General features: G+C 40.8%; 2 protein-coding genes and 1 pseudogene across 2 annotated transcripts; all 3 read left to right on the forward strand.

The window, feature by feature from the left end:
* Positions 1-13,210: 13,210 nt before the first annotated feature.
* LOC109210247 lies at positions 13,211-13,981 on the forward strand (annotated as a pseudogene).
* Positions 13,982-20,038: 6,057 nt separating this feature from the next.
* Positions 20,039-20,891, forward strand: LOC109210248 (uncharacterized mitochondrial protein AtMg00860-like). Its single transcript, XM_019373632.1, has 2 exons — positions 20,039-20,162; positions 20,617-20,891. Exons 1-2 carry the CDS (start codon positions 20,039-20,041, stop codon positions 20,889-20,891), a joined length of 399 nt encoding a protein of 132 aa, XP_019229177.1.
* A 518-nt stretch (positions 20,892-21,409) lies between these two features.
* LOC109210249 lies at positions 21,410-22,027 on the forward strand. The gene is given in 1 exon segment (XM_019373633.1): positions 21,410-22,027. A coding segment is annotated over 1 exon segment (618 nt).
* Positions 22,028-22,352: the final 325 nt, after the last annotated feature.

Below are 22,352 nucleotides of genomic sequence, written 5' to 3' on the forward strand. Positions count from 1 at the left end.
TATCTGCTAAGTGTAACCCCAGTTGAACCTGGTTCATCCGTGAAGACTCCTGTGAACAGCAAAGTTAGGGCATTGGTTCTAGAATGTGGAACAAAAGATGCAGAAATTGCTAGGCTCCAGGCTCGCATTGCTGAACTAGAAAGTGAAAGAACTGGTCTCAAAGATGAGCTAGCAAAGGAAAAAGGAAAGAGTGAAGGGATGCTCCAAACAATGCTCAATCTCCTTCAATCCCAACCCTCTAGTTCCTCCAAGCCCTAGAACCAGTTTAGAAACCTCTTCAGTGACCCAGATTCGGGACTTTTCTCTATTTTTTTTGCTCAAGGTTGGATGTTTGTTTTTCTTTTTGTGGTCTATTTTGTAGAAACATCTCCTAATCAATGACAATGTGCTTTGTTTTCTCTTGTTCTATGAAACTTCTGATCTTAATAGTTAAATTTCTGTGAAGCTGATTATTGATTAACTAAATCATGTTTTCACTTGCAGTTGCCCCAGTGGCCATGAGTAATAATTAACATCTGGGATTCATATAATATGCAACTTTTCGATGATGCCAAAAGGGGGAAGAGATATTGTGTTTTGCTTTGTATTCTAAAATAAAGTGATATTTATAACCTGATTAAACCTGATTCTTAATGATAAGTTAAATTAAAGTGTGAAAATTAAGCTGAGTTCCACAGGGTCTCTGATCAATAAAAGCACAGAGTTTGTCATCATCAAAAAGGGGAAATTTGTTGGCCCAAGTTCAGATGAAGTTTTGAAGATTGACAAATTGAACTCAACCATGAACCAGGTCCATCATATGAGACATACACAGTGTTGATATATTTATTCATGTGACAGACGTGTCAAGATAAGTCTCAAGGGTCAGCAACAATCAGTAACAATATCTTCAGAGTTGATCGAAAAGGTTGCATAGGATAAGGAGTTGAAGTCTCCTTATGTAAAGAGAACTACATCCGGATCAAGGATAAGGATTGGAGTTTGAGTTGTTCTAGGACTCGAATTTGATGAAGGATCAGCAATTCGAGTTTTAATCAAACTCTGATTACTAACTCTATAAATAATAATGATTGTTCTCTTTTACAGGAGATTGCACATACGCAGAAGTTAAACTAAATTGAGTGCAAAAGAGCTAGGCAAATTTTTCAAGCAATTTATGTGTGATTCAAGTGTGCAAATCTGAAGCTACATGAACCAAGAGTGAAGAACCAATTCCATTGTGTTTTTCTTTATTTCTAGTTCAATTGTAGTAGGTGTTTCATATTGTACCTTTCAGCTTTTATAGAAGCAATTGTAATAGGTATATTGAGTATTCAAGTTAGAGTTAACTTGAAGGTGTCGCAACAGTTGAGGTTGTGTGCCACACTGGGATTAGAGTTTAATCCTTAGAGTTTGTAAATGCTATTTTTGGCTCAGTGATTTTAGTGGAAGTTTGGGAAAATCCTACTGAGTAGTAGGTCATGGTTTTTTCACCTTTTGAGCCAGGTGTTTTCCACGTAAAAATCTCTGTGTTCTTTACTTCATGCACTCTTAATTCCGCAAACAGTCATAGTAAGTACATCTAGAAGAACCAGGTTCTTCTAGTGCGAAAATTAGGTACCACACAAATCACCCCCCCTCTTGTGTGGTATTGACGTTTAGAACATCAATAACAAATCCTTACACACACATGGCACATACTCAGGATTGGTTTCATCAAGACACTCTAGTCAAAGCAGTTAAGCAAAGGTAAGAACATACAATTTAAGGTACTTATACAAGAGTAAAAAAACTGAGCCTAAGCGTCACAACCAAAGTACTCACTATTCTCAAGGCATAACAAAGTTAAGAGATATTGCTTCAATTCAAAACACAACACAATGGCTCCTACTCCCAAAAAAAAAACTAACTACACCCGGTTCAAATAAAACCCTTGGAAAAGAACCGCGACACAAAGAAAAACCAAGGGGGAATTGCTACACTATCTAACAAAAGAAAATCTTTTTTTTAGACTTAAATCCCTCAAGAAAATTGTCTAATAGATCCATCGTCGGGAAAAGTCCAATCTTTTTAAAAAAAATTATTATTTAATTAAACTAACACAACTAAAATAGCATAGAAAGTCACCCAGACAATCTCCTCACCCCACACTTAAAATTGTGCATTGTCCCCAATGCACACCATAACTAATAAAAGGGTAAAAGAGACTCCCTGGTAGGCCAAAGGCCGAAGCACTAACAACTCATGGGGTACTCAGACTTCTCCCAAGCTTGGTCCTTCGTGCGGGTACCTCACACTTAGTTCCAACCATTTGGTTTGTTGTTGCATCTTTCAAATAGCTTTGCTTTCCATGCTCCTAGAAAATAAAAAATTGACACTACAAAAATAATACAATTAAAAAAAAAGAAATAAATAAATAAATAAATAAAAGAAAGCAATAAAGCTGGGTTGCCTCCCAACAAGCGCTTGATTTAACGTCGCAGCACGACGCGAATCACTTTGTGCCTCCACCTCGAGCTTATGAATTGAACCCCAAGTTTTGATTCAAGCTTATGATTATGGTCATGGGGCGGTGGAACGGATCTAACTGGCCCAAGGAAATAATGTAGTATTCTGCACTCATTGGCCTTTGTATGAGGTATGTAGTCCTGTCTTTCTGGTAAGAAAAATTCCAGAATATAGGCACCTTGTTCCTCATTCCTTGACTTCTCAATCGGCTCGGATGACTCTATTTTCATATCGTCATCTAAGCATAATGTAGAAAAATATTTGGAGTGAGGACCAATGCGCTCACACACATGAACTTCAGGACTTCCAACATCCTCAACATCAATGATACTAGAGTCAACAAAATTTGTATCCTCAATGTCCTTGGCTGACTCGAGTCTCACTTCTTCAACATTGACATCTTCAAATTCTAGTTGGCTAGGTTGTTGATGTTCTACTTTGACCTCCCCAATTAATACCTCAAATTCATGCTCTTCTTGGCTATTATCCTCAATATTGGCTTGTTGAGCATTAAAAGCTCCAACCACTTGACTCAATTGAGCCTCCAACTTGCGAATAGTTGCCTCTTGCCTTTCTATGTGCAATTGTTTCTCATTGTTTTGCTCCAGAAGGCACTTTAGCATATCCTTGATCTCCTTCAGGTCCGCATTCCCAGGTTCTTTGTTCCTATTAACTTCACAAGAAAAGGTAGAACCATCATAGTAAGGGGTTGGGGGAAAATAAGAAATATAAGCACAACCATGAAGGTGACCATTTTTACCACCACACACATCACACACATTCCACAAATAAGATTGAGTTGGTGCACATAACTCGCTCTTAGGAATGTTTTGAAAATTTTTCCACGGTTGGTTTCCTTCACAATATGTATGGAGATCAATAGTAGAATTATCTACACCTAAATTCCCATAATTCTAAGATGCCATATTTCTCAAATAACTGTTATAAAAAAATACCAAGAAAAAACAAAACAAAATAAAAGTTCAAACTTTGAACCCTAGCAATATATACAGCTACAACTACACCGTTAGTTCCCCGGCAACGACGCCAAAATTTGATCGCGCCCAACTCTAGTCCTAAAAAGGATAAGCGGTCGCTGCAAATATAATCCGGTTTATAAGTCCGGAGTCGAATCCCACAGAGAACTAAGGCTTAGCTATAGTTGTTCAATATCACCAAGAACACAAGCTTGAACAATTCCTAACTTATAGATATTAAGATTCTTGTGTTTAACTAACTAACTAACAAATTAAAATAATAAATTAACACTAAAGATACTACAAGTTGGAGAAAAGATTAAGTTGGTCTAGAGTTATGATTTTCCCAATTGTCGGAATCCTTCCTGCTATGTTTTCTATAAATTCACCTAAGTATTCTCTACAGATCATGAGCGCTCTGACTGTCGTAACTCTCTCCCGAGTAATTACCACAATTTACTAGACGCACTCTCCCGAGTTACGCTAGCTGGCTTTGTTTATTACAACTCACTTTAGATTGCACCCAAGGATTCGTTATCCCTAATCCCGCCTTTAAACCCGCAGTTATAGATCCCTCTTATACTTTGGGAGTGATGTTGTTCAACAACTTCCTAAATAACTCTCTCCCGAGTAATACATACTAAATAGGCACAGCTAATTGAGAGCTCTTCAACCAACCACAATATAAACGTAGTTGAACAAATAGAAAAAATACTACGGCTCAATTATATAAAAATAACAAGAATTTATCCTACAAAAGGTTCTATAAAAACCCTAGATAACAAATTAGTTATTCATAATAGTATGTAAAACTACAATACTAAAAATCATAACCAACAATGAAAAATAGGAAGAGGAAGGAAAAACTCGTTGAAGAATTCTCCGTCTTGCTCCTAGCGTGTTCTTGCCTCCAAGGGTGTTGTCTAACCCTAAAGTAGTGTCTCCTCGGTCTAAAATTATGTCAAAAGTGTGTCCAACCTCTCAAAATAGCGTTTTTACATGTATTTCTACCAAGTAGGGTCGGGCCCAGATGAAAAAAACTCATTCCTGCGCGAACTAGGACTTAGCTCTGTAAAAATTGAACAGCCGCGCCACACCCTGCGGCGCGCTAGTGGAGATTATCAGCAGCCTCAGCTTTTCGCATCAGGCAGCATTTTACACTGTTGCGCCGCGCACCATGCGGCGCGGCAGTGTAATTTTCTCAGAGTGAACTTATTTCGTCCTCTTTTAACATCCGGACTTGGTAAACATGATCCCGGCTTAATTCCTTGGGCTTTTACTCAGATTTCAAAGCTCCAAATCACTTGAATTCATTCCATAATATCTACATAGCTCGTAATCATTCCTACAAGGCATAAAATACATATTTAGTGCAAAACACTAGCTATTAAAGCTCAAACTTAATTAAAGTGCAGTAAATTAGAGTGTAACAAGCGACTAAAATACGCAATTATAGCCTATCATCAGTACCAAATGCCTTCAGAAGTATTAGGGTCCAAATAGTCATATGTATATTGTTTTAGGGCTCTTTATACCTCAATTTCTCTATTATTTTTGGTAGCGAGCATTTTATGATCCCTCTTAGTGACCCTATTTGGCGAGAATTCGGATTAATCATGCGCCAAGTTTTGAGTATCAAGTGTTTAAAGAAAAAATACACTGAGGTTTTCAGTGCAGATATTCTGGTGGCGATCCCTGTAGTCGCGACCAAAAATAGTGATATAGGTCGCTCTTTATAATGGCGATCTACCTAAAATTTATTTTGCGACGAGTTTTTTTTATTTTTTGTGGAAAGCTTAATCCTCACAAAATAAAATAATAAAACAATAATAACAATACAACATGAGCGATGCACAAGAAAATTGGTTCAAGCTTTGGCAGAAATTTTTCACAAAAGTTTTATGCAAAATTAAAATAAAAATGGTTTCAATTAGCCAATAATTTTTGTGAGAAAAGTAATACTTTAAAGAATAATCTACTTGGCTACTCCAAACAGCGACATATAGCTCTACTTTTAATCTTATTTCATGTAGTACTTCTGCTTAAACAAGATAGAATATCAAATAAAAATACTTGCACTCCCATGATGTTTATATCAAACTATTAATAAAATAATGAATACACAATATTTTGTTCATGATATACCTTTATTACGTATAGAGCCATGATTATTAGAGATACTTGTGATGACACGCCATGTCATCATGCCACATAGGCACCATTTGGCATATATTAATGCCATGCGGAAGCTTACATAGGAGGAAGGCTAGCATTTGTGAGAATATTCTACAGAAGTATGGACATTTTCTTAGGAAGATCCTAGATCCCTATAGATTTGCTAGGAAAGTCCTTAGAAGATTCTAGCTATGTAGAAAATTCTAGAGAAGGGACTTGTGTAACAATTAATATTTACACATTAGCCCTTAGGAGACTAGTATATAATGGGGGCCATTCATTTGTAATTCACCAAGCAAATAATTCAAGTTCTCTCTAATACAAAACTTCCTTTAATAATTCTCTTGTGTTCTTTCTACCATTCTCTTAGCGATCTTGAGTGTAGTAAGGCTGACTTGGCATAGCAAGAACGTGATCAAGCTGTGCAAGATCGTGAGCAAGTTGTCAAGTGCCGCACGTGTACTTAGTTAACAACTAAGGACGTTACAATGTGGTATCAGAGCAAAGGTTGCAACTAAGGAAATGGCGAACGATGGAGAAGTTAACGTTGCCAACACCCAAGCCAACGTCATCAAGGATGCTCCTAGGAAGAGCGGCCGTAGCAAAAAGAGGAATGCCACCAACAAGAGCCAGGAGGTGCCACCCGAGGTTGTGTCAAACGAAGGGCTTACATCCCAAGAACAATCTACCACTAAGGCCCGCGAGGATGAAGTGGAGGTCCTGCCCGAGGACGTCTCGCTCGGTAAAGAGTGGGTGATGAAAATGAACGTGGGGATGGACGCCGTGGAGATCTTTCGCCAACGCTTAGGGAAGATGAAATGCACCCTTAGCGTTCTTGAGGGGCACACTCTTGAAGAGATTGAGAGCATCCGAAATAACTTGGAGGGACGTACACAGTCCGAGATGGAACTAAGGCAAACCATCACTGCCTTAGAGTGCAGACTCATGGAGGCTTTGAGTACTATCGATGCTATGAAGGCAAAGATAGAGTCACTCGAGGAGCATATCAATGCTGGCGTGACTGAGGCAGCCAGCAATGTTGTAGTGATGAGGGAGGCCAAGATCGAGGCTCCCAAACCCCCGGTGTTCAAAGGTGTTCGTGATGCACAAGAAGTGGAAAACTTCCTTTGGCACTTGGAGAACTACTTCAAGCACGGAAAAGTGAGGGACGACGAGGCCAAGATCAACATTTCCGTGTTGTACCTCTCAGAGATTGCATGCTATGGTGGAGGAGGAAGATGGCCGACGTGGATAAAGGTCTATGTACTATTAGCACATGGGATCAGTTCAAAGCCGAGTTCAAGCGACAGTTCTTTCCAAACAATGTCTTGTACAAGGCAAAGCGCAAGCTTAGAGAGCTAAAGCAAACATGGAGCATACGTGACTATGTCAAGCAGTTCACTACCCTGATGCTTCAAATTCCCAACCTGACCAATGATGACTTGTTGTTCCACTTCATGGACGGGTTGCAAAATTGGGCTAAACAGGAGTTGCAACGCCGGAAAGTCGCGGATATATACCAAGCCATAGTGGAGGCCGAATCATTGATGGATTTCAGGCATGACAAACACGACCAAGGCAAAGGCAAAGAATTAAAGGTTAACAATGTCAAAGGTGGGGGAGACCGTGGAAAAGGCAAGGAGATACAACAACAATACTACAAGACTCAAGATTCCAAAAAGTCGAGTGGCCGTCAGGGCTACGCCGAGAAGAAGGCGCAGGTCGAGAAGAAGGGATGCTACATAAGAGGAGGTCCGCACGGCTTTAGGAATTGTCCCGACCTAAAGAGCCTCAGCGCCATGGTCCGTCAACGGAAGGAGCAGCCACAAGGAGAAAGTTTGGGAACCGCACAGTTGGGTATGATCGGATTATGTGGTGCTGTCACGAAGCAAGCTATCCAACCTACCGAGAATGGCAATCAATACGTGGATCTCACCATCAATAACAAGCCCGCTCGTGCAATGGTGGATACTGGAGAAACTCATAATTTCGTGACTGAGGCTACCGCAAAGAGACTAGAATTGAAGCTTTCTCCAACCAACTCTCGCGTCAAGACCGTGAATGTCGAGGTACAGAATGCTCGTGGGGTAGCTAATGGAGTTGGTGTCAAATTGGGAATTTGGAAAGGTATGAAAAACTTTACCGTAACCGCTATGGATATCTTTGACATCATACTGGGGCAAGAGTTCTTTAGATATTGTCATACTTTGATCGACCCCTACCTCCAACGTCTCTTGGTTATGGAGCGAGAAGGAGCTTGCATGGTACCTACAGTGACTATGCCACATAGATAGATCCAAGCACAACTCTCAGCTATGCAGGTTGTCAAGGGGATCAAGAAGGGGGAGCTGACATTCGTGGCAACCATTGCAAGTCTAGAGGAAGACAAGAGTTTTCAAGAGACACTGCCGCCTTGCATAGAGAAGTTTCTTGAGGAAAACAAAGATGTCACGCCCGAGGAGTTGCCTAAGCACTTGCCGCCTAGGCGAGAGGTGGATCACAAGATTGAGTTTGAGCCGGGGGCTAAGCCACCCGCATTCGCCCCATATCGTACGGCACCACCCAATCTAGAGGAGCTCAAGAAATAATTGAAAGAGTTGCTGGATGCTGGTCACATTCGCCCATCAAAGGCACCTTTCGGCGCGCCAGTATTGTTCCAGAAGAAGAAGGATGGATCGCTGCGCTTATGCATAGACTACCGAGGACTTAATAAGATCACAGTGAAGAATAAGTACCCGATTCCGCTCATTACTGACTTGTTCGATAGACTTGGGCAAGCCAAATATTTTACCAAGGTGGATCTTCGCAAGGGCTACTACCGGGTTCGCATTGCAGAAGGGAATGAGCCGAAGACAACATGTGTGATGAGATGTGGAGCCTTTGAGTGGTTGGTGATGCCCTTCGGCTTAACTAATGAACCGGCCACATTTTGCACCCTTATGAACAAGATTTTCCATCCCTACCTTGATCAGTTCATGGTAGTCTACCTAGACGACATAGTCATCTACAACAACACCTTGGAGGAGAACATAGAGCACTTAAAGAAGGTTTTCCAAGTCTTACGGGAGAACGAGCTATACATCAAGAGGGATAAATGTGAGTTCGTACAATCAAATGTGCACTTCTTGGGCCATGTCATTAGCAATGGCGAGCTATGCATGGACGTGGCTAAGGTACGTGCTATCCGGGAGTGAGAGGCACCTACAAAGGTAACGGAGTTGAGATCCTTCCTTGGCCTTGTTAACTACTATCGTCGTTTCATTAGTGGCTACTCAGCAAAGGCCGCACTATTGACTAAGCTGCTGAAGAAGAACAAGCCATGGGTCTGGACGGAGCATTGTCAAAAGGCGTTTGAAGGCCTTAAGGCAACTGTAACAGAGGAGCCAGTCTTGGCGTTACCTGACTTTGCCAAGACATTTGAGGTGCACACAGATGCCTCAGACTTCGCCATTGGGGGTGTTCTGATGCAGGATGAGCATCCCATAGTGTTTGAGAGCCGCAAGTTAAATGAGACGGAGGCGTTACACGGTGCAAGCGATGGAAATGACTGCCATTGTTCATTTCCTTCGTACATGGCGACATTATCTGCTCGGGTCGAGGTTCGTGGTCAAGACCGACAATGTGGCTACTAGCTACTTTCAAACGTAGAAGAGGCTCACACCAAAACATGCTAGGTGGCAGGATTTCTTGGCCGAGTTTGATTATGCGCTGGAGTATAAGCCGGGCAAAGGTAACGTTGTAGCCGATGCCTTGAGCCGAAAAGCCGAGCTTACTACAATCACTTCAGCAAGATGGGACATTCGGAAGGCTATAAAAGAAGGCATGCAGCATAATCCAGCAGCCAAACAGCTTATCGAGTTAGCCAACAAAGGCAAGACGAGACAATTTTGGATAGAAGACGGCCTACTACTTACCAAAGGTCGGCGGGACTACGTGCCTAAGTTTGGAGACATTAGACGACGAATCATAAGGAGAGTCATGACACAATGTGGGCTGGTCATCCAAGTCAACGTCGCACTAGGGCCTTGGTTGAGTCAGTCTACTATTTGTGAACAACTAATTTTTGACCACACCTGAATTATATAATATTTTAGTGTAAATATTTCTTTTAGGTCTTATCACTATATTTTAAAACTTTTATCTTACTTTTAGTAGATTTTATTCAAGAAAATTAAAAACTACAAAATATATATTAACATTCTTAGAATACATGTTTTATTTCTATTTATAAAGAAGAAAAAAAATTACAAACATTATATGATTTCTTTTAATTAGAATTATAGTAAGTTATAGTATTTTTCTTAATATCACTTAAAGTACATGCAAATATATGATTTTCCTATATTGTAAGAAATGTTAGTTAATCTTCTTATTTAATATTTTAATTTATTTTCTGAATAAATGAATTCAAAAATCTAATTTTTTTTAAAAATTAGATAACAATCTCAATCCCATAAATACCCATTTTTAGCCTAACTTCCCAACTTTCACGTATCTCCCTTCATCTCTCTCACCCCACACCCCCACACTCTCACGTCCCAATCCCCACTTCCCTACTTTCTTCGCATCAGTTATACAACACATACATCTATATATTTTGGAATTCCACCACTTCAGGGGATAACAAAAAAAAGAAACACACACACGCAGAGAATAGAGAAACGGCAACACCCCGGAAAAAAAGAGAACGATCTCTTTCTCTAAGAAAAAAAACATAGGCACACACATACAAAGGAAAATAGGAGCACCCATCTTTCCTTGAAGAAAACGGCCACCTACCATCAAAAGCCACTGCCGCCATGACTCACTTTCACACACACACACATAGACGGAAAAAGTAAATCAGTTGATGTCTATGCCAACATGCCCAATCAGTAGCTACAGCTCCAATTAAGATTGAAATAATTGGAATAGGAATCAAAAGTTAATTAGCACAGAAATCAGTACGACAACCAGATCTGACGGCAATATTACATGTGCCAATCTTATTTCCATTCATTCGCTTTATGCTTCTCAGTGTGACTTCTCTGAAAAGCCGTGTAACTCACCACAGCAACAACATATACACGGACACAACATCTCAACTGAAGGAGAGTTTCGTTCGAGATCCCGCTGCGATTCGAGGTCTCTGTTCGATTTTTCGGTCAAGCTCGTGTCCAGGTTCAAATTCATACATTGCTGCTATAATTGAAAAGATTTCAGTGAGGTCCATTTCTTCCTCTCTTCTGCCTTTTTGCTTAATACCATGCTTAATTTGCGATTCACTGCTCCATTGCTCTATTTTAATGATGTCTTAGTATTTGTTTGCCCCTTTTGTTCGTTTTGTTTAGTTTAATATGTATTTGGATGAGTTTAGTGGCTTAGATGAATTCATAAATTCCTTGTTGCAATTCTTTGTTAAGGGATACTGTTTAAGGCTTCATAATTAACATTTTAGTGATGAAAGTGTTAAAATAACTAGTTAATGGGATTGATCGGTGGCTCAGATAGTGAAACAAGTATTGTGCTATGGGAGTGAGGCTCGGATAAGAGTTGGATTTAAGAATAAATGTATATGGGATAGTTTATTTTCATTTTTTATTATTTATTTAATTTAAATCGCTAGTAGCATGTTTAAGACGCCATCACCTGGGTAGGCAATCTTTAGGATTTTCAACATTCGCGTGTCATAATTACGGGTTCCAAAATTAAGACCAAAGTATGCGTTCGCGCAACATTGGGCAAAACAATCTTAATAATAATAAAATATTATTAATTGTGTACACGTTCGCATGGCACGAGTACGATTTTAAAATGAAAATTTGTAGAAAATGCTTTAGGCGCGACTTAATCTATCATCGTGATTGTGTACACGTTCGCGTGACATAATTACGATTTTTAAAATAAATCAAGGTACACGTTCGCGCGACTTTGGCCAAGCTTTCTTAAATAATTAAGTGTTGTGAATTGTGTACACGTACGCATGACATGATTCTTGACGCGCCAAACAAAAAGGAGTACACGTACGCGTGACTCGTTTTCAAGATAATTCCATAATTACAAATAATCGAGTAATTAAGAGCGGTAAAAGGTAGAACGCACATAGGTTCTAAAATATGTAATTAACAATTTATTAAGCTAGGTATGATTAAAGCGACCGTGCTAAAATCACGGAACTCGGGAGTGCCTCACACCTTCTCCCGGGTTAACAGAATTCCTAACCCAGTCTTCTGTGTTCGCGGACCAAAAATAGATTCAATTTCCTCGATTTGGGATTTAAAATAAACGGTGACTTGGGACATCATAAATTATTCCAAGTGGTGACTCTGAAATAAATAAATAATCCCATTTCGATCAATGTCACTTAAATTTGAAAAACTCCTCTATCCCCTTGGGAAAAAAGGAGGTATGACAGCTCTGGCGACTCTGCTGGGGACAATAACCTAGAACTTCTGTTCAGGGTTCAGAATTCGAGCTTGTAATGTGATCTATACTTGGCTTTATTGATTTGATGTTATTACTGTGTTTTTGGGCCTAATGTGCTAATTGCCGCTTATTTACCGCTTTAATATTATTTGAAATGTATTAAACTGTCTTCTTACGCCTTCCTTCTGAGTCTTCTGAATTTACGGTGCATACGTGCGCGTGGCCCACTTTTCTGTTAGAAGTCATACCAATTAGAACGAGGCCGGGTCAGTAACTAAGCCGGGCAGACTTTCGTGCTCCCGGTACGTTGCCCCCACCTCGGCTCGAGTTGTCCGCTTGTGTAAGCCAGGTCTAAAATACTCTCCCTAGATTTAAACCTAGAATAATATAGCCTCGTGCCGGATCCCTAGTAGGAACGTTTGTTTGCATCATGTGCATTTGACTTTGGGGACTCAACACAGGGGTTGGGTCCGTCTAGGACAGGTATACCCGAGAATTGCAAGACTATCCTGATGCATCTTATGTGCTACTTGTGCATTATGTTTGATTCGGCTTGTGCATGTTGACCGGTTTTTAAAAAAAATTATGGGAAAACCAGAAGGGAGAAAATAGGAGAGAGAAAATTTACCCGTTTTCCAAAAAATCTCGGTATCTACCCCAAAAAGATTATTACAAAATAAGCTTGAATTATTCAAAAAAGTGTCATCCTATTCCTGAAACGTTTACGAACAACGGGGGTCTGATTCTCACTGGATGTGAGATACGTAGGCGACCTTCATAGGGTTCGGCCCCATCTTTACAAAAATAACTAAAAAAAAGAAATGTGTCTAGTGTTTTTTTTTGTCAAAAAAAAAATAAGCTGACCCAGCTTCGGTTCATTTCTAACCGTTTCTGTCGGAATAGCCTTAGAACATCTTCAAAATTGTCGAAGGGCTGTTCTCGCAAGAACGAATGTGTCTGTCAATTAGGATTCACTTTTACCATAATGCCCATCCCCGGCCCTAAAGCTATCCTTGGAAGTACGAAGGGACCATAATTGCAAAAATAGCCACCCTTTCCTCGGCCACAATTGCAAAAATAGCCACCCACGCTTTGATTTTTCTTAAAATTGAGTTATATGCAAAAGATTGTTGTCAACCCTAACCTTAACCACCCACAGGTACAAAATGAGCACTATCCAAAACACACCTTTGACGGTTGTAGATGAGGCTCCACTTCAGCTTCAGATGTGGTGGTATGACTTGGGAGAAGATGGTCAGAAATGGGTCACCAAGTATCTGGGAGCCCTCACAGATATTATGAAAGTTAAACCACGCGATGATTCGATTGAGGCACTAGTGACTTTTTGGGACCCTGTTCACAATGTCTTCCGCTTCTCCTTTTTTGAGCTTACTCCCACTTTAGAAGAGATAGCTGGATATTCCGATTTTGGCAGGGATTTGAGAAACCAGAAGCTCATATTCTCGAAGGCTCTCTCTGTACACTGATTCTTCGGTCTTCTGAACATCAGTAATCAAATCAGAAAGACCAACGTAGTCAAAGGGTGTTATTCTTTCTATTTCCTGTACTCTAGGTTCGGGCAGCCAAATGGGTTTGAAATGCATGAAAAGGGCCTTAGGAACATGCAGAACAAGGACACATAGCAGATTCACTGTCGCTTCGCCTTCATAGTGGCGTTTCTAGGAATCATGGTCTTCCCAAACAAGGAGCAGACAATTGATACCCGCATAGCCAGGGTCGTACAGGTCCTCACTACCAAAGAACATCACACTCTTGCCCCGATCATTCTATCAGACATTTATCGAGCGTTGACTTTGTGTAAGTCCGGGGCAAAATTCTTTGAAGGGTGCAATATTTTGTTGCAAATGTGGTTGATTGAACATCTCCGACATCACCCCAAGTTCATGCGGTATGGTCCTAGCAAGGATAATCATTGAGAGTTACGAAGAAAGAATAAAAGATTATAACTCTCCAGAAGGGGTGGAAGCCTGGATATCCCACCTAAGATCTTTAAATGCAAGTCAAATTGAGTGGACTTTGGGATGGCTCCCGGTAAGATAGGTGATACACATGTCGGCCCTAAAGAGTTATTTGCTGCTGTTGGGTTTGAGAAGTGTCCAGCCGTATGCGCCACAGAGAGTTCTAAGACAGCTAGGAAGGTACCAAGTGGTGCCTGATGATGAAGATTTGAGTGTGCAAGTGATTGAGCTACACCCCGAAGCCCCACTCCCTGAGGCTTTAATCCAACAAATTTCGAATGGTTGTCGCTACTTGAAAAATGATACCCAAGTGCCAGATCCTGCGAAAGGTGAGATAGATCTGGGTTATGCTATATGGTTTGAGAAGAGATCTCACGTGGATGATGAGCAAGAACCCGAGCCCAAAAGGCCCGTAAAAAGGCTGCATGTTCAAGCCTTTGATGATAAAATCCAAGAACGGTTGGCTTGGGGTGAAAAGGAAAAGGGATACAAAGCAACTATTCATGCCTTAGAAGAAAGCTTGAGAAACCTCAATTTTGAGAAAGACTTACAAGCACAAGAAGCGGAAGGTGAAAAGAAGAGTCTGATCCGCGAGAATGAAGCCCTCCGTGTTCGGCTTCAACAGATGAAGAAAGCCTCTGAAGTGCCAGTGAGAAGTTGGAAAGACCAGAGAACCATTGCCAATCTGACGGAAAAGGTGCAAGATTATGATGCAATCTTGGCAAACACAGAAAAGGCATTGGACAAAGCCAAGGAAAAAATCGTACAGTTAAATGAGGAGGCCAAATCTAGTAAGGATCGCCAAGTAACAAAATTTGAAGAAGAGAGGGCTCAGTTCGAGAGAGAGAAGGCTCATTGGGTATGTTCGGAAGCTCAGCTCCATGCACAATTGGAAGAAATGAGAAGGTACAATAGAGAATACCAGCATGCAGATATTGATAGGGAGAGGGCTCAGGCGAGACTCAAGCAGGCTAGACTTCGGGCTCAGTTGGAGTCAGCTTTAGATCGCGAGGGCCACATAAGAGAGATAGCCACCACTCGCCAGCAACAGTTACAAGATCGAGACCAGAATTTTCAGTACTTCAGAGAGCAAGTCCATGATTTGGTTGTTTATACTGCTTCAAAGTTATGTGAACTGCCAAGGGATGGATTATGAGAAGTTTTTGGAGCATGCGCCTACTTTTGACCGTCATCTTGCAGCAGAGTTAGAGAGGATGTACCGTACATTGGGGGTCAGCCAGGTCAAGCCCCACCATGAGCAGATATTCTAGTGGTTGAAAGCAAAAAGATTGTGGAGTTGAAGCATAATCGTAGTTGTTAGAACTTTTCATGTAGTAGTCATATTTTAGTTTGTCTTTTAAATCATTGTCTTTTAGTCTTGTCCGAGTCTGTTAAGCCATTTCAATGTAATGTCCTTTCTGTCATTGTATTGTTTCGTTTTGTTAAAAAAAACTATTATTGTTTTCCCCTGAACTACGTAATGGTCTGAGTCATGCGGCGTCATGATACGTAGGCAATCCCCATCGGATGCGGTCATAGCCATAATTAATCTGGAAAAAAAATTAAAATAATAATAAAAAAAGGGAAAGAAAAGAGAGCGTTAAATTCAAGATGAAAACAAACCAATAAACCAATAAGCCGGGATGAAGCATAAAGCCTTCCAAGCTCATTTTAGAAATGAAAATGGATTAGGTGCATGACATACAATGCGTGATTTAATATCTACAAAATGCCTAACTCTAACATGTTTGTTGTTTGTCAAAAAATAGAGATAAAGTTAAACAGAGGTGGTTGGTTTGTGGTTTAAACTGGCGACTCATCCTTACAACATGAGATCAAAAGGAAAAAGTAGAATGGCAAACAACAGTGAGAATGAGTCAGATAATGATGATGTCCATGGACAATTGGTCGAACAAGGTTCGGGACTGGTTGAAGAAGTAAAAGTGTTGAAACAACAATTGGCAGAGATGTACCAAGCTTGGGTGAATGGACAGGCACCGCCCCTACTACCCATAGGGCCTTCGGATAATTTTCATAATGTGTCAGTTGCAAATCAAGTGCCCATCTCCATAACAAGTAACCCATTGTACAAACTTGGATTCAGTCCAAGCATTAACCTTCCCACTATCCCCAGTACCTCCATTCCACGTCCTCCAACCGCACCCCTCAGAAATGACCCACATACTCTACCCATTGTCCCTACTTTCACCGTTCCTCAACTGGCTCTCCCTCAAAAGCTCAACAATGATCCACAACTGAATGCTCATGATGCCCAACATTACTCTCCAGAACTGATTGTCAAGGTTCCAGATTCATACAAGCATACTCCTCAGAACATGTTCCCAGTTGAGAACGAAAAGCCCGACAAGAATATGGAACAAGAGGAAATGACCAGAAAAATGAAGAGCTTGGAACAACCATGAGAAACATACAGGGTTTGGGAGGCCACAAGACTGTTTCGTTTAACGATCTATGCATGTTCCCCCATGTTCATTTGCCACCCCGCTTCAAAACCCCCAATTTTGACAAGTATGATGAGCATGGTGATCCCGTTGCCCATTTGAAGAGGTATTGTAACCAATTGAGAGGAGCAGGAGGCAAAGAAGAATTATTCATGGATTATTTTGGGGAAAGTTTGACAGGAATTGCTTCAGACTGGTTCATAGATCAAGACATCTCTCACTGGCACGTTTGGAACGACATGGCTCAAGATTTTGTCCAACAATTTCAGTACAATATCGATATAGTGCCTGACCGCTCCTCTCTCGTCAACATAAAGAAGAAACCAACAGAAAGCTTCAGAGAATATGCAATCAAATGGAGAGAGAAGGCTGCTCGGGTCAAACCACCAATGAAAGAGGCAGAAATGATTAACTATTTTCTCCAAGCTCAGGATCCTGATTACCTCCATTACATGTTGGCCGCCATTGGCAAACCTTTCGCTGAGGCGATTAAGATTGGTGAAATAGTTGAGAATTGCATGAAGTCGGGAAAAATTGTGAGTCAGGCAGCCCTTAAGGCGACCACGCATGCAATTCAAAGCGGGTCAGGCAGTTTCGGAAATCAAATAAAGAAGGAGGAAGGATCCATGATGGCATTTGGGTTCGGGGGAGTTCAAAGAATAATAGTTCCTTCTTACGTGCAACCCCAACAAGGACAATCCAATTCTCCTCAACATTACTATCCGCCTCAGGGTTCGTGGTATTCAGTTCCCCCACAACAGTACACAGTGTTTAATGCTCAGGCTTATGCTAGGCCTCCCAATCACCAACAATGGCGGGTACCGATTCCTCAAGGCTCCCGTCAAGTCCGGCCAAATTTTCAGGCGCCATATAATCCTCGTCCCCGACAGGAATATATGAGAGAACACGAGCCAAAGAAATAGTTCACCCCAATTGGAGAATTGTATACAGGCCTATTTCAAAAGTTGATGCAGTTGAAGTTGATTGAACCTATCATGCCGCATTATGTGAATCCAAATTCAAAAGGTTTTGACTCAAATGCAAGATGTGAGTATCACTCTAGCACCCAAGGTCATAGTACCGAAAATTGTTGGACATTAAAGAAAGCCATTGAAAATTTGATTGAAGCAAAGGAAATTATGGTAACAAACAATGAGGATACTCCTAATATCACAAACAATCCGCTCCCAGCTCATGATAATACATATTTTATTGGGATGATTTGTGATGATCGGGATTATAAGCAGTCTGGCAAGACAGGGATGGCTGTTGGAGCCATAGGGCAAGAGCCAGAAGTGATAGTAAGCCCGCTGCAATTGGCACCGTTGATTGTGAAAGGTGTGAGTTCTAGTTCGAACTTGGCAGGTTCTGAAGAAACGATTCTCTATGTCCCGGGAAGCACAAAAAAGGTTGAGGTTCAATTGGGTGGGCCAAAACTTTACATCCCTGGGGGCATTCAAAAGATTGTTCCGAATAATGGTTTGAGAAATATAACATAGCCAGTTGTGATCCGACCTATTGCACAATTCCTAGTGACAAATACAAAAGCTATTCCCTGAAATTATAACAAGACTGTCATGGCATACAAAGAAAAAGAGATAGTTGAAGAAGCAGATGAAATGGGGGGTTTGACCCGCTCTGGAAGGTGCTATTCACCAGAGGAATTGAGATAAGCTAAGCAAGCCAGGGAAAGTCACTTGCCAGTGAAAGAACCCGTTTTTGCAGAAAAAGAAGCAGAGGAATTCCTTAAGAAGATGAAAATGCAAGACTACTCAATCATTGGCCAACTAAGGAAAACCCCTGCTCAGATATCTTTGTTATCTCTGCTTTTGCACTCGGAAGAGCATCGCCGTGTGTTGATCAAAACTTTGAACGAGGCATATGTCTCAGAAAAGACAACGGTGAATCAGCTAGAAAAAATGGCTAAAAGATTCTTTGAAGTAAATAGAATTACTTTTAGCGATGATGATTTGCCTGAGGAAGGGGCTGGGCACAATAAAGCTTTGCATCTTATGGTCAAATGTGAAGGGCATTACGTAAAAAGAGTCATGATTGGCGGAGGCTCAAGTGTAGATGTATGCCCTCTTTCTACTCTACAACATTGAACATTGATACTAACAGAATTCGAACTAGTAATGTCAGCATCAGAGCTTTTGATGGTTCAAGAAGAGACACTATTGGGGAGATCGAACTCAGCATGACAATCGGCCCGACTGATTTTAACATTGTCTTTCAAGTGTTGGATATGAAAACTTCCTATAATTTTCTTCTGGGAAGGCCGTGGATCCATATGGCCAGAGCTGTACCATCCACCCTACATCAAATGGTCAAATTCGAGTATGACAGGCAAGAAATTCTTGTTCACGGGGAGGACGACTCATCCGTCTATAAAGACCCGTCGATTCCATGTATCGAGGCCAAGGAAGGATGGGAATACATCATATATCAAGCATTTGAGGTGATTGAGGTGGACCAAGTGGAAGAAGGAAAACCAATTCTGCTTCCCCATCTTTCAGCCACATCTATGATGGTAGCTTCGCTGATGTTGAGGAACGGCTATGAACCAGGAAAAGGATTAGGATCCTCTCTGTAGGGAATTGTGAACCCCATTGCCCCCTTTTCGAAGAAAGATACCTTTGGCTTGGGTTTTAAAGCAACATCAGCTGACATAAACAGAGCCAAGGCCCGCAAAAAGAATGGTTGGAATTTGTCCAAACCAATCCCTCACATTGCCTACTCTTTTTTCAAGCCACAATTTGAAGAAGTCCAGAATCATTCTACTCAGGATGACATTGATGAAGTTTGCCAGTGCCTCAAGGAGATGTTTTATGAGATCAATATGGTTCAAGTTGGTGGGGCCCCTAGCCGTGCAAGTGTTCAGCTGATTGGTCCAGATATCTTGCTCAACAATTGGGAAGCAACTCCTCTTCCCATCAGGAAGGAGTCTTGGTAGTCTGTTTTGTTGCTTTTTCTGTATTTGGATTATTTTCAGGGTTGTATCCGGATATTTTAGTTTAATTGCTTTGCTTTGATGTTAACCCTTCTATCCTTTCAAATTCAATGAAATGAAGTTCCAGTTTCATATTAGAATTCTGTCTTTTCCTTTCCCTAATTTTTGTTAATTTCTTATCATTTTCAGTTTCGTTAATGCTGGCTTTAAGAACATGACATGCACGCGGAATTTATGCCAGATCTTAAAAAGTTGTCTAATCTCGAAATAATGAATCAAGAAGTTGAGTATGTTGAAGATGAGGCTCTTAAGGAAATAAAAAGAGCACTGGATCAATTTGAGAATAAGCCTAAGCCTAACTTAAATAAAACTGAGGCAATTAACCTTGGAAGTCCTGAAGAAACCAGAGAAACAAAAATAAGCATTTATACTGAACAAAAGACGAGAGATGTCATAATTCAAGTTTTTTTCGAGTACAGAGATGTATTTGCTTGGTCGTATGATGACATGCCGGGTTTGAGTGCCGATTTAGTGGTCCATAAGCTTCCCACATATCCTAATTTTCCACCAATCCAGCAAAAATAAAGGAAGTTTAAGACAGACATGAGTGATAAGATTAAAGAAGAAATCACGAAGCAACTAAGTGCAAATGTAATCAGGGTCGTCCGATATACCACATGGTTAGCAAACTTTGTGCCAGTGCCAAAGAAGGATGGGAAAATCAGAGGTTGTGCTGACTATAGGGATTTAAAGAAAGCAAGTCCAAAAGAACAACTTTCCCTTACCCAACATTCATATCCTTGTTGACAATTGTGCTAAACATGAGATCTAATCTTTTGTGGATTGTTATGCCGGGTATCACCAAATTCTGATGGATGAAGAAGATGCAGAAAAGACCTCCTTCACCACTCCACGGGAAACTTATTGTTATAGAGGCATGCCATTTGGTTTGAAGAATTTAGGGGCAACTTACATGAGGGCCATGACTACCATATTCCATGACATGATGCATAAAGAGATTGAAGTGTACGTTGATGATGTGATCATTAAGTCCAGAACACAAGCTGATCATGTGTAAGACTTGAAAAAGTTCTTTGAAAGGTTACGAAGGTACAATCTCAAACTCAATCCAGCCAAATGTGCATTTGGAGTTCCTTCTGGGAAGCTTTTGGGTTTTATAGTTAGTCGAAAAGGCATTGAGTTAGATCCCTCCAAGATAAAGATCATTCGAGAGTTTTCTCCCCCGAAGAACAAAACAGAAGTCATGAGTTTACTCGGGAGGTTGAACTACATCAGCAGGTTCATCACGCAACTTACCACCACATGTGAGCCTATTTTCAAGTTATTGAAAAGAAATGCCGCTATCAAATGGACAGTTGAGTGCCAAGAAGCTTTTGACAAGATCAAGGAATATTTGTCAAATCCCCCTGTTTTTGGTCCCACCGGAACCTGGTAGGCCTCTATTTTTATATCTGTCAGTAATGGATAGTTCTTTGGTTGCGTTTTGGGTCAACATGATGCCACAAGCAAAAAGGAACAAGCAATCTATTATTTGAGCAAAAAGTTCACTACTTATGAGGCCAAATACACTCTTTTGGAAAGGACATATTGCGCTTTATCTTCGGTCGCCCAGAAGCTTAGGAATTATCTTTTGGCCTATACAACTTACCTCATATCCCGAATGGATCCCCTGAAGTACATCTTTCAGAAGCCGATGCCAACAGGCAGATTGGCAAAGTGGCAAATCTTGCTCATAGAGTTTGATATTGTTTGTGTCACTCGCAAGGTTAATTTAGTTGAAGAAGTAGCCCAAGATGACAGTCAAATTTGGAAACTATACTTTGATGGGGTTGTCAACATCAAAGGCGTAGGGATTAGGGCAATTCTTGTATCACCTATTGGGAAACATTACCCTGCCACGGCGCGACTTCATTTCTTCTGTACAAACAACACGATAGATATGAAGCTTGCATCATGGGTTTGAACATGGCAATAAACCTAAATGTGCATGAACTGTTGGTGATGGGAGATTCAGATTTGCTTATTCGGCAGGCTCAAGGTGATTGGGAGACTCGAGACATCAAGCTCATTCCATATAGACAATGTGTGGAGGATCTTAGCAAAAGGTTCAAGTCCATCGAGTTCAGGTATATTCCCAGGTTTCACAATGAATTAGCTGATGCCTTGGCCACCCTGGCCTCAATGCTTCCATATCCGGGTAATACTCACATTGACCCATTAGAAATTCAAATTCGGGATCAACATGGTTATTACAATGCAATTGAAGTAGAACCAGACGGTGAACCATGGTACCGTGATATTAAATAATTTCTAAAAACAAGAGAATATCCGTAACATGCTAATAGGGATCAAAAGAGAACTATTAGGCGACTCTCTAATGGTTTCTTTTTGAGTGGGGAAATCCTATATAAAAGGACTCCAGATTTGAATTTATCGAGATGTGTGGATGCCAAAGAAGCTGAAATGATTATGAATGAGGTGCATTCAGGAGTTTGTGATCCGCACATGAATGGATATGTTCTAGCAAAGAAAATCCTTCGGGCAGGATATTATTGGCTTACTATGGAGTGAGATTGCTTTCGTTTTGTTCGCAAGTGCCACCAGTGTCAGATTCACAGTGATTTGATTCACTCTCCTCCTTCAGAGTAATATCCTATGTCGGCTCCTTGGCCTTTTGTTGCTTGGGGAATGGACGTCATTGGCCCAATCGAGCCAAAAGCTTCAAATGGGCACAGATTCATTTTGGTTGCAATTGACTACTTCACCAAATGGGTGGAAGCTATTACATTGAAAGCAGTTACCAAGAAAGTAGTAGTAGACTTTGTTCACTCCAACATCATATGTCGTTTCGGTATTCCAAAAACCATTATTACAGATAATACTGCTAACTTGAATA

This window comes from Nicotiana attenuata, unplaced genomic scaffold (assembly GCF_001879085.1).
Source record: "Nicotiana attenuata strain UT unplaced genomic scaffold, NIATTr2, whole genome shotgun sequence".
NCBI classification, from domain to species: Eukaryota; Viridiplantae; Streptophyta; class Magnoliopsida; order Solanales; family Solanaceae; genus Nicotiana; species Nicotiana attenuata.

Excerpts from the sequence above, each read along its gene's own strand:
- LOC109210248 (XM_019373632.1), top strand. The coding sequence starts at position 20,039 with ATGAGTGATAAGATTAAAGAAGAAATCACGAAGCAACTAAGTGCAAAT. Across the intron at positions 20,163-20,616 it reads GAAGGATGGGAAAATCAGAG|TTAGTCGAAAAGGCATTGAG; the intron begins GTTGTGCTGACT and ends TGGGTTTTATAG.